The sequence below is a fragment of the Strigops habroptila genome, chromosome 4 (genome assembly GCF_004027225.2).
Source record: "Strigops habroptila isolate Jane chromosome 4, bStrHab1.2.pri, whole genome shotgun sequence".
Taxonomy (NCBI): Eukaryota; Metazoa; Chordata; class Aves; order Psittaciformes; family Psittacidae; genus Strigops; species Strigops habroptila.
In genome coordinates, this window is record NC_046358.1 from 79,916,197 (window position 1) to 79,929,385 (window position 13,189).

Genomic DNA, 13,189 nt, shown 5'->3' on the forward strand with positions numbered 1-13,189 from the left:
AGGTTTTCCTAGTCTCAGGCTGCTGCAAAGAATAACAGCACACTTAGTAACACTAGTAGAAATAAAAATCCATTATTCCTGGGAGAAAAAAAAAAGAGGGGGTTTATGTCCTAAATTTTTCTTATATACTAAATATCTTCTTAACGAAACAAATTCCCTAATATCTAGTTTCTTGTATTCTGACACTATTGTTTTGAAGGGACACTGCTCATCACATATTTAAAGTTCCTTAACTGTGTGGTATACAGGTGCAATTATTTGCACTGACAATTTTGTGAGCATCAGAAGAGAAACTATTTGTTCATAAATCAAATACGTATTTCCAACACTCAAGAGGAAAGAAGGATGGAATTTTAAGTGTCAGATATTATAAACTCAGTTTTGGCTGTCTTGGATAGAGGCACCCGTCCAAAAAAACACAGATAAGAAGCAAGCAAAGAAAAAACTGCTGGCCTCTAAACCATCTGGAATGGGCACTGTACAAGCCGTTTATCACCTGAGTGGGGCAGGGTCTTTTTCCTCCTAAATCACAATACAGTTGCCTGATGGAGCCAGAGATGTATTCTGTGTACACACAACTGGATCCCAAGGCAACACACCCACCAGCTTCTTAAACCCATCTGACCTGCCTTCTCCCACAGTGAGGGATTCAGATTACCTCCTAACTCCTATGCTACCACCTCCTCATTGCTGGTCATGTAACATCTGGCCTGGCATGTGCACTTGAACTGTCACCACACAGCCATATGTTGGTCATTCCCAGGCTATATATTTGTACATGAACACTCACAGCTGGAACTGAAAAACTCCTTCAATATATATACAGTCATATCCTAATGCTGTCTTGTTATTCTTAGGCTGAGTCTCTCTAATACCTTTTTATAACTTGTTATATCACAGCACCTAGGTATTTGCATGAGATACCAAGGATCCAAATATTTATGCAGGGAGGGAGGAAAAACCCATCAGCATCTGCTTGCAGAAGTGAGATGGTGGAACTGAAGTGTCAGATAATCTCCCAGAAAGATGTCAACATTTTCAGCTGCCTGACAGATCTGTCTTCCTGAGTGAGAGTAAACAAGAAAATGGCTCAGCCATTTGGATTAAGTTTAAGGCAAAACAAAGAACAAATTACCCATTTTCAGATCAGGTCTCCTGCTCCAGTTTACAGATGTTCATTTATGATTTCTCCTGCAAGTCCCTTTGGGAACAATGATCAGCACACTGCGTGGCTGGCCAGCCTTAAAATTCCTCTGCATCTTCAATTTATTGGAAATTAGGGATCGTCCTACTTAAGACATTTCCATGGAACTGGTGTCTGAATTAATTTGAATTTTGAGTCATTCTCCTGCTTGCGTGGAGTTAGTTCAGATTTACGCTGAAGGAAGAGATTAAACCAAACCCAAATATCTTTTAATACAGTCTTGATCTTTATGAGGAAATGACAGAGCTTATCAGGATGCCAGTCTTACCTCTGTAATAATGAAGAAGTCATCGCCAGGTTCTCCCTGCACAACAATTTTTTCTCCATCTTCAAACTGGACAGGTTCCAGTGCATCAGCCACTGTCAGCCGCTCCCATTTGTCCAGGGACTCTAAAACATTGAAGATCATAAAGCTTTATTATAAGAAGACTCTAACTTTGGCTGAAGACTTGTATCTAAACTGACAGTTCTGCTATGCCTGGTTCTGTTATAAAAGAAACATTTCTTTCATCCAGGCACTTTGCACGAACCTCCAGTTGGGAAACATGAATGTATTTATTCATTGTGTCTTAGACTTTAGTAATCACCCAGATAATAATCTTAAAAGTTGGACAGGAAAAGTTGGCTCTGGTTCCCTATGCCTGCAATCTGATCTGCACTGCCCTGATGCTGCAGTGGATTGGAGTAGCCTAGGAGCTGTTTGGAGATACTCCTGATACAGGAGTGCCGAGATTCTCTTGCCACATCCCACACCAGATGTCAGAACAAGTCCTGCTGTCTCTTCATCAGAGTTGCACTCAGCCGGTTACTGATGGCCTGCTAGATAAGCGATGTGAAAGTGTGAATCTAAAAGATGACTCTTCCCCATGGGTGAGACCACGCACCATTGAAGACACAGGCAAGACCCTGGTAGCAAACGTGGCAGTAAGACCAGAGGTTCACATGGGTGTTTGAAGTGGCACCCCTGTTTCATTTGCCAGTAGGACGGTTTACAAAGTGTTTTTCTTCTCATTCCTCCACTTAGATGTTATAAAACTTCAAAGTAAACTTCAATAATAAAAAATTACTGGTCTGTTTTATGAGTAACAGAGCTAACACAGCCTGCTTCCCATGGCGTGGAGTCCTTATCACCCACCTGCAGCTGCCACAAATCCCTGTGATACCTACACAGCAAAAGGCAGCCTGCAAAAGACAGCAAAAGACAGCTCCTCCAGGGCTGCTCACTCTCCCACTGCCTTCCGCCTCCTGGGTCTGCTAAGGGATGGATTTTACCTGCCCTGCCTTCAGGGAGAGGAGGGGGGCCAACTGTCCTCTCTCTCCTCTACTTATTTGCATGAGAATTCAAGGCAATGAATTGTACTTGAACTTCTGTACTTTTATCAGATTTGACTGAAAGAAGTGACAGGTTTAAAAGTTATTAAAAGAAACAGATGATACAATGATATAACCTTCACTGCCTCAAAAAGCAGGGCTAAAATTCACATACTAGAGCTCTGCTGGTTCTTACTTATTATGCATTATTGAACTAATTTAAGTTAAGACACAGCTTCTGACACCAGGATTAGATTCTGGGCTGTTCTCTCAGACTCGTTTCCCCAGTTTGTCAAAAAAATTGCTTAGAAGTATTATCTGAGAGTGAAAGAGTTGTTCTTTCTAAGTTAAAATGCCTTTTGGTTGAGCTTAGAAGTGCACACCGAGTCTGGTAGCAAAACCAGATCAAAGTGCGCAGTGCACCAAAGGTAAGTTTTGAGTTGCCTAACACACATACATGTCATGGTTTTATGCCACTTTCTGTTGCTGTTAGGGAAATTATTATTTCTAGCATTTCCCCCCCCTATAATTACTAATGCAGTTTCCTGGTGTATTTGTGCGCTTTGGTGCAGAAGCACTAATGTCAAAGACCAAGCCCATATTGTCAATGCAACATTCAAAAAGTGCTCTGTTTGAGTAAAAATAAGTATAAAACTCTTTCATACAGACTAGAGTAGGCTTTTTCATTAAAAAAAAAGAAAACAACTATGTAATTAACAATGAAATGAAAAAGTCTCTTGAAACTTCTTCAGTTGGCTTTATGAAAAACTCAAAGCTAATTCTAGCTCTAGTCACAAAGCATCCCTCTTTTGCACAAGGGAATTGTACCACTACAAATACATCGGTTAATGAGCAACAGAGCATTATATAGAATATTGTACACGATAAAACTACTAAAGTTTTAGCTGGAGAATTAAAATCAAGCACCAAATGAAGTAGACTCTATGCAATTTTTTGCAATTTCCAAGTTGTACATATCAATTCTTGGCTTTACATTTAATAAAACTCCAAAAGAAAGATTTTAAGCTATTAGTTTTCTCATACCTTGTTTGATATACTAAGAGCAGCTACTGATAATCTAAAAAATCCTTAGATTATTAAAAAAATAGGCTCTTTCTTACAATTATATGGCTAGCTACAGACACTAGACAGGCCTTGAAAAAGTATACATAAGAAGCTGATAGAGGTTTTTCCACCAAGAAATCACTGAGTTCTGTCCACATTAATGCATGAACTGAAGTGGACTTCTCAGTGCTGTGTTGAGATTTCTAAAATACCTTTCTGTTTCCCAGGTGTCATCTATTTTTTAGACATATGAAATAGATCCTTACACATTTCACCTGAATTCTCTGTGTTCCTGAAATGATGTGTTATTTTGTCTACTGCTTTTCCATAGTTAAAAAAGGTTCAAATCTTGAAGTCTTTCCTCTTTTTTTACTAAGACTCAAAAGCCGTACTAGAAACTAGGATATAATTACATCGCAAACCGCATGTTTAAGGAAGCACATCTTTGAATAACCTTTCTACTCTGAAATTGTTTTGAGATGTCTCATTGTTGTAATTGCTCCTCATTAGTGCAGGTGCAGAGATCCTTTTTTCTTTAAATACTCATTGTAATTTGGTATAATTTGTGCTCTTAATTTAGGAAGATTTAAATTGAGCATAAAAGAAGGTGTTTAAATGATGAAAACTTCATTAATAAGTGAACAACATACTTACTTTAAGCATACAAATATAATTGAAAATTTCACAGATTGCACCTCTCAGAAGTTCAAGTATATTTCCACTAAGATACTCTCATATTTCAGGTACCTCATCTTGAATGGTAAATGAATACCATAAACAAGAAAAGGAAATTGCTTAAGTAGAAATATAAATACTTCAGATAGCAAATGAATCCTGAACTGTTTTTTTCAAAATAGCCTCAGCAGAAACATGATGTTTCTCCTCCAGAATCAACATTTCATTGTACTGTCTAACACTGTCCTCCTTCTGAGAAGCTTTTGTTCTCCTAATGGTGATTGATTGGTCAGGCATTATGGGTTTGTTGTTTTTCCTACTGAAGGCCATCAAGAACATGTCCAAATTTCGTGGCTATCACATTAATCAAAGAGAAACAAAATCCAAGGACAAGAAGCTAAACAGATGTTTTAAGAACGTGAGACGGGCTGTAAAATACAAAGAAGGGAAAAAAAGCAGTCCGTTTTGATTTGTAAGGTTACTTTGTTCGGTGCACATAAATACAGTATTCTTGCAGGAAAAAAACTTCTTACCTGTCACCTGGGAGGATATAACTAGACTTTATGACAAATTTATATCTCTGCACTGCTTTCTCTTCTATCCATATGATCCTTACTGCAACAGCAACTACCAAAAGGTTACCAGTGCATGCCTGCTCCCATTTTTAAGGAAAGGCCTGTCCTTCAAACACATAGAATCACAGAAACAGCTAGGTTGGAAAAGACCTTTAAGATCACTAAGTCCAATCATTACTCCAGGACATGTTCGGTATATATTAGAGAATGAGAAAAACAAGTCCTAAAAGGGACCCTTTACACTTTTATTCCCTCGGAAATGATGCAACCGCGAGACCTTCTGTTTGACCATCATGCTTTCATCGTACTATCAAAGACCAAAATTCATTCTGCCAACATGTTTAACACAGGAACTAGCAGGCAAGTCCAAAGAGCAACTGACCCAAAATGGAGACCTTGCTCAGGAATTCTTCATACATCTTCCGCTTTCTCAGTGTGCTGCCCTGTTATTAAAGGAGAGAGAAAAAGGAGGTAGAACATTACACAAAGTATTTTTGTGATTTCTTCCTACAGCTGCTCTTTTTTTCCCCTCCCCTTCCAAATCTAAAGCATAGCCAGTATAAACAGCCTAAGGCAAATGTTTCGCCTTAAAACGTCTGGGCAAGTTGAGTGGCTGATAACCAAAGACAGAAGGAATCAAATTCAATCCTGGTGTAATTTCACTGACTTCACTGGTGTTACTGGACACCGTGGATTAATTGTATCCATTATTTACAGGCACTCATTTTAAAGCCAGAGCTTCATCAATTAACTGTTTAGCTAATTCAATATGTATCTTGTTGCCAGTGAGGCCCTGCTATTAGGGAATTTACAATGACAAAGTAGGATAAAATTTAAAATGTCCCCCTCATGGGTCCCATTCTTTTAGGTTAAAACCTCTTTAATGCTAAAAGCCTTTATCTGTAAGCCTGGATTATTTTCTGAATAGCATTATATGCATTGTAACTGTTGAGCAACCTATTCATAGTATTATTTTAACAAGATTTAAGCATTTTGGAGCAGACAATCCATCACTGTATATGCAGCCACCAGCACAGTCATTCCCACTCTACTAAGGTTTTATTGTGTGATAAATTACTGAGATATCTTCTGCTTACATAGTGTTTGAGCACCATAGACAGAAACCATAAGCAGCCATTCCAGCACGCATTTTTGAAGGCTATTCAGGTATGAATAAATACCATGCAGTTTTACCAACACAAAATAATAATTAATTTATCCTTAACTCCTTCTTCAGTGTCACAAATGACTTGAAAACAAAACCTTCCCAGGTACCAAAGAGGAACTCCAGAGTTTTTCTTGGTACCATGCAGTTTATTCCACACTGTTACATGACAGCCCACATAGTTTCTGCCTGGGTAGATTCCCTGTGGATGTTGAAGGCTGTCTCGTGCCTGCTAGTCAGATCTACAAAGGAGGAGTACAGCACAAAGGTGATACATTCATCTTCTGAAGAAAGGGGAAATAAAGATTGCATTTCCTCATAGGCTGGGCAGAGAAGACAATGTTTGCCAGAAGCAAATGTCTGCCATAGAGACACTTCTCTATTCCTCCTCCAAATGAGCACTGGTAAGTGCTGGAAAGCAGGTGCAGGAAGTGGAGGTAAAGAAATGAAAAGAAGAAACATTCCACCCTCCACTGTGAAAGCACACAGAAATGCTCTAAGTATGAAAATGGGAAAGGCTGGTGTATTCAAGTGCAATGCTAAAACTAAGAATTAGACATTATCCCTCTTCCTACATGCACTGTGCAGGTGAGGCTTGATCCAATTACCACCAAAGCAACATGAATCCTTCCATCAACATCAACAGGCTTTGGCTCCAGCTTCTGACCACAGCACCAGCAGAAGCTACCGGGTGCTCTCCCTTTCCTGGGGCCACCCCTGCTCCGAAACAGCCACAGCACCTTCAAGAGCTGCCACTCTTCCCAAGTATCTCTGGATCAGCAGCAGCAGCAGCACCACCCACTACCAAGGTCTCCCCCTCCACACCCTATTCATAATTTCCAACTCTGGTGATGACAGTTCTCCCCTCAGCAATAGCATCAGTAACCCTTCTCTGACCTCTCTGTCTGACAAACCTGGTTCTCAACCTCAGGGGCCGCCGAAAGCATTTGAAGTGCCAGAAAGAAAAAAACAACCAAGAACTTCAAACAGAGGAGGCTGTGCAAACCACGCCAGATCCTGACAGCTCGCTGCAAGACAAAGAATGGAAAACTGGACACTGCGCAGTTGTTGCTTTCCTCCCTGCAATCGAGTGAAAATGAGACCAGCAAAATTGACAGCTGTGGAAAACCAGATTGGTGGTTTAGTTTGATGGGCTGGGGCGCCCAAGGACAGATGTGGAAAATGCTTTTTAAATGACTTGCGGACACAGATGAATTTTAAGAAGCAGTAATCAGTAGCCATAAGTGACACCTGACCACAACTCTGAGTATTTAGAGATGCAGACAAGACCCAGGAAGGTAGGAATTGCAGGCATCCCGCCTAGCCCAGAGTGCAAGAGCCCATCACTCCTACAGGAAAATGGGTGTGTTACGTCTTGACTAAACTAAGCCAAGGCAGAGGTACACAATCCACCGTGAAGACAAGTGCAAAAGCAAAACTGAAGTGGAAAGAATTAATTATATATGCTGTTATCATTTTTTTTGTACCGTGATAGTAGAACCTGAGCGGGACGCCACTTAATGCCTAGCTACACTGTCTTAAACATCCCATGTCTCAGAATGATACCACAAAGGTAAGGGAAAACAAGAGCCTAGTGGCTGAGGCTTAAGAGTCCTATTTCACAGCATATGTGCTGAAACCCAAGGTGACCCATTGATGGCTCATGACTTAACCTGCAGGATGGCTCCATCCAACTCTCCATCTCTCCTGAAGGAGACAAACAACAGCCTCGAGAGTGGCATGAGCCACCCGACAGCAGAGCTTCACCTAAAGGTGCCAAGGCAGGCAGAGAAGCTTTCTCTTCATTTTCAGAGCACACAAGGCTGGATCCCAATAGGCACAACCACATCCCAATTTCTCTTCCAGGAAGAAGCAGCTTGGCTCACCCTCATGCACACTGTTTTCACTTTAGTGTGTTTTCCTGAGTGAAAGGAAGAGATTTTGAGAGAACGCTAATGTAAGCTAAAACAACCCAGCAGTAGAACTCTTATAAACAAACAAAGCATGTGCTTATTTCCTTGGTATTAATCATTTTTTTCTCCCCATGAAATAGAGGGAGAACATGCCTAATTCCCACCTTCCTTCATCAGCCTAATATTCCCCCTTCTTCCCTCCCCATGGGTGTAATGTCACCTCTGGCTCCTGATTTCTTTTTTATACTTGTTTTATTTGGTCTAGTCACTTTGCCCAACTTGTGAGGCCACAGGCAGGAAAGCCATCATAATCTCTACTCCTACCTTTCAAGTCATTTCTGCAGAATTGTCAACCAACACGTGTCCTGGAACATGTGCTAAGTCTGTTTTCATGCAACATTTTCATGGATCTTCTAGAAGCAACAACAAATCAGACAGTAATAATATCTGCAGAATAGGAGATAGTATATATAGGAGATAGAAAGCTTGCCAGAACAGGAAAATAACAAGAAAGGATTTGGAGACACTAGAAATGGGAGTAGAAAATAATAGAATGAGCTTCCATTCGGAAAATACAGCTAAGAAATGCAAAGAAAAAAAAATCCAAAGCACAGATGTTTGATGAATGGAGGAAGACTGGAAAGTTGTAAAGCTGAGGGAGAGTTAAAGACAGTAGATGAGAGCTGGTTTGCATCATTAGACTGCAACCAGAATACAGCTAAAGTTATTTTGATCTGTATACTCACAGACATCATCTAGGAATGAAGTTTAGAGGCTTCATCTCAATGGTTCAGATGTGATGGTGCCTCACATGCTACACACTGTCTTGGTAACTCTTCTCTAGAAAAGTGCTCCTAAACCAAACAGAGCCTGAACAAATGCTAAAACACTTGGCGAAGGCTGATAAGCAAGGAGCAAAACAAATTCAGCCTGTAGATGTTAGCTCAACAGTGGGATCATGGGTATGGCATCCTCACAGCTGGCATGCATTGTTGCAAGGGTTTTAAGTAGACAGTGATAATCATCTACAGATAGATGACAGAAGGAGAAGGCAATTTGGTACAGCATAACTTGACATAACTCAAAGTAATAGGAGAAAATTAAGAAAATCTAATTTAAGTTCAATATGAAAGAAATTTTCCCTATGTAGGAATTATTCTCTTGCAGAAAAGTTTCCCAAGGGAAGCAGTAGAACTCTTACTGCTTGAGCCAGATAAAAACAATAGTAAATGTACATGAATAATTCTGCACTGGCAGGGTTCTTGATGGCATGTTTTAAAAAGTCTTTATTAATTCTGCTTTTTCTAACCTATTAATATCTTATTTCAATAGTCGCTGCTTCTCCCTCTCCCCCCGTTCCTTTGTTCACTTTCTCGCTGGTTCTGAGCTGTCATGCACAAGCTCATCTTCTTAAAGACAGTGGTTCCCACTAACTAGGAAGACTTCATTAATATTCTAAGCTGCAGTGCTCCTCCCTGAAACAGTCCCAAGGAGAAACAAGATCACTTGCATTTGCCAAATCCACCCAGAAAAGAGCTCAAACCCAGTTTTAGGACCACTTACAAATGTAGCAACTCCTAGGCTTAGCTTAAGCAATACACAGGCTCAGAAAAATGAATGCCCCAGAGATTGTAACGGGTCTTGTTGAATAGGACTATTGCATCTCTTTTCCATCTACCCCTTCTTCACTTTCCCTGATTTCTTCCATTTTTCCTTCCAACTCCAGTCCAGTCTCTGTCTTTATTCCCTTCAGCTTCCCTCTTTGCTTTGCCCCTCCAGCACTCTTCATGTCTTCTTTCTTGCTTCATTTTTTCAGGTGGAATTGATCAGGTCCTACCTAGAAACTCCCAACTTCTCTAAGAAGCCAAACAAATGGCTACCGAAAGGCAAAGCATGGCTCAAGTTTCAAATAAAAAAGTTCTCCTGGCAGGAGATGCCAGAATGGCAGCCTGGACTGCTCCAGTCCCATTTAATCCCTGCATAAACCTGATGTTGAGTGATGCTTTGGGTGTACATTCTTATAGGAGCAAGAAAGAGTCACCACGCATACTGGCCATGAAAACAAAAGAGCCTACAAGATCCTGGTGCTGTATCACACAGATGTTGGATGGATTGCAGGCTTCAGATTGGCTTTATGTTTTGATCACCATGCAACCTACATTTTATGGCAACATGAAGTCCTTCTGACTTTATTTGAATAGAAAAAGACACTTGTTAAAAAAAAAATAATTGTTCTCAGGTTCAAAGCTGTGAAAAGATGGTAAAACAAAGCCAAAATACCATAAAGAAAATGAGGCATAACATTAGGCACTGACTGACTTGATTTGTCACGACTTACATCCCAGTATTACAACTCACTTTCTGCAAAGAAGTTTACCAAATAGGCAAAAAGTATTGTATCCCATGCAACTCTGCTCCCAGAGCTAGGTGTCCTGACCATGGGAACTAGAGGATAGTTAAATCATTCTGAATCAAGCCTTCTTAAAGAAGAAATTAAAAGAAATTAATACTTCAAATTTCCTCAGTCTGGGAACTGAATTGTCAGGGGGATCAATCTGATGTTGGGATACAGACATTTACTGCTCTGGTATTTGTGGTATTTGCTATATTTAGAATATAAATATTGTACTACCCTGGGATGTTCCCCATTCCATGATGCTCTCGAATCCCAACTGCAAAGAAAAGAGCAGCAACATTTCACCAACTGAATTACATGAGAATCCTATGGCAAAAATTCCTTTGCCTCTCTCCCAGAGGAATGTAAGTAAATAAATATAGAATATATACATAAGTGTGTGTGTGTTCACAGAGAACATATACACACAAAAACCTGGAACAGAGTGAAAAGTACGCAACTTAGCACAGATAATTGTATGAAATAAATGGAACACACAGATAGACAGATAATTTGTGAGTGTGCTTGGGGAGGGAACATGTTTAAGTGGGTTTTTGTAATCCATCTAGTACAATGAATTTCATGGTATAATAATTTATCAGGGACTTCAGTGAAAGCCAAGCAATTTCACTGCAAATCCTGACAAAAGAAACTATTCCAACATTTACAATCATCACAGCTGCTAAAACAAACTTGAATGTGACCTTCAAGCCATCAGGGTACCTAAGCTGAGACAATGAAATATAAAGAAATATATCTGTTTTAACAAACTTCCTTTGGGACAGACTAAATAATAAAGGGATGACAAGTGTAACTAAAAGCCAGCAGGAACTTTTTGCATCAGGCTTTGTCCATCCAAAAAAAGAACCTAAACTCCCAACCTCCTGAGATGCATTTTATTCATACCATAAACCAGCCAGGATCAATGAGACACATAGGTGGGGAAAATGGCACTAAGCAGAAATGAAAACTAGAAATTACTAAATGAAAAGCAAAGAACCAAAACAGAGCCTGCAAGGAGAAATGAGGTAGAGAGTCAAGTGTCTCATGACAGGATAAAATCTTTTTGGCAAGTGTGGATCTGAAGGCATGATTTGCAAATAAATATTTACAATGTGAATAAAATTTCAACACTAGACTGAGAAAAACATGGGGCTGGTCATGGGCGGGAAGGAATGCAGAGGAAAGAAAAAGCTATTTTGGGTTATGGAGGGGCTTTATCTGAACACAGAAAAAAACCCATCTCTTTGGAAGAAAAAGGTCACTGATCCCTTGGACAAAAGTATTTGCAAACAGAAAATGAAAAAGAAAAACCCACTCACTCTCAAGTTTGAAAACCATCTTAAATGATATATGTCAAAAGATATCCTAAACATTAATATCTCTTATTTAAAGGCAGAAACCTTTCTACATCCAGAATATCTAGCAACTTTCTAGAAGCATAAAGTTAGTGGCTAAATGTCAGGAAACCATGTTTCTGTGACTTCAAAGGCAGCTACTACTACATCTTGAAACTGAGTACAGCAAAACCAGCCATGTAATGGTGGAGTTAGCTTCAAGTATGAAATGCAGCCACTGAAACATGATGTAATTAATTCTTAGGCTTGAGGAAATGAGCAGAGAGACACTGTAACCTTCCCTCACACAAATGCACAAAGACAGCTGTCTCATTTCACCTACAGCAAAGAAATTATCCACGCTGCACCTACAAATAAATGAAAAGATGACAGAATTCATGTAGTCTGGACGGGTAAATTGCATTTACCGTGGACAGCACTTACAATTAGACATTTTCTATACCTGCAGCAATCAATTCACTATGCTACCTGAAATATTTCCTATCTAAGTATGAGGAATGCTACAAGTACACTGTCTGGGTATCTAATGTAATGCACTAGACCACCAATTTTTAATGACCTCAACTGTAAAAAAACACAAGAGGGAGAGAAAACACCTCCATGTAAAGTTAAAGGTCTCATCAATTGCAGGAACTGAGCTTGCTAGGTAAGATACAGCAGTCACTGGTTCAGGGAATATGTAAATTAATTTGAAAAGCACTTAGCACTATCCTAGAATGAAATAGAAGTATATCCATAATATTCAAGTTGTATGTATAGCTAAAGCTAGCAGTAAAAACACAGTCTTTTCCACTTGGGACTTTAAGCCCTTTTAGTAAAATACTGTCTCTGCATCAAATATTCATCTTCTTAAGGCTGCTACCAGATGGTAATGGACACATGATCAAACCTGAAAGCTCCCAAGGCTGGATGATGCTAGGTGCCACTATTTTCATCAACGCTAAAACTGAAATTACCTCTAGGCTACAAAGACTGTGAATCTGTCCTTCAATTCTTTAGTTGCAAGGTTACAGGCAGCTGTAAAAAGCTATGCTTAAAAAAATAAGCAGTATGTGGCTTGTCCCAACATTTATTGCTCCTGCATTCCTTCTCTTTTATATCTTGGTTTCTTCCTTGCAGCATGCAGGTTCATTCATCAGATTAGTTATTCCAGACACCCCTCTACTGCCATCTGTGCAGGACATGGGATGAATAAGATGAGCATGTCTCTTAAGTCTGTTAGGAAATTCTAGTACTCTCTGTTTTAGAAATACCTTGCAGAAAGGTATCAGTTACTACTGCCTGCTTCCCTGCACTGGGAAACATTCAAAACTATTCATCCTGCTTATCCACAAGAGAGAAGACAGTACACTTCTCATCATTAGTTCTCTATTTTGTCTTGGAGCGATGAGCCTGAATATTTTGGGATGGAGTAAAATCCATCAGACATACTCTCCTACATGTCAGTGTGATGTTCATTTATGTGATACGGAACTCAGCCTATGAAATATAGAGTGAAAACCAGCAATGCTTCATACAGACATCCAAC

General features: G+C 39.7%; 1 protein-coding gene across 3 annotated transcripts in view; it reads right to left on the reverse strand.

The window, feature by feature from the left end:
- Positions 1–13,189, reverse strand: part of PRKAR1B (protein kinase cAMP-dependent type I regulatory subunit beta) — a 102,552-nt gene that overhangs the window by 18,921 nt on the left and 70,442 nt on the right. For all 3 annotated transcript variants that reach the window (XM_030482564.1, XM_030482563.1, XM_030482565.1), the window contains exons 8-9: positions 5,213–5,273; positions 1,473–1,594 (exon numbers count right to left, since the gene is read on the reverse strand). In XM_030482564.1, the coding sequence (XP_030338424.1) occupies positions 1,473–1,594; positions 5,213–5,273 (183 nt within the window). The remainder of the gene's footprint in view (positions 1–1,472; positions 1,595–5,212; positions 5,274–13,189) is intronic.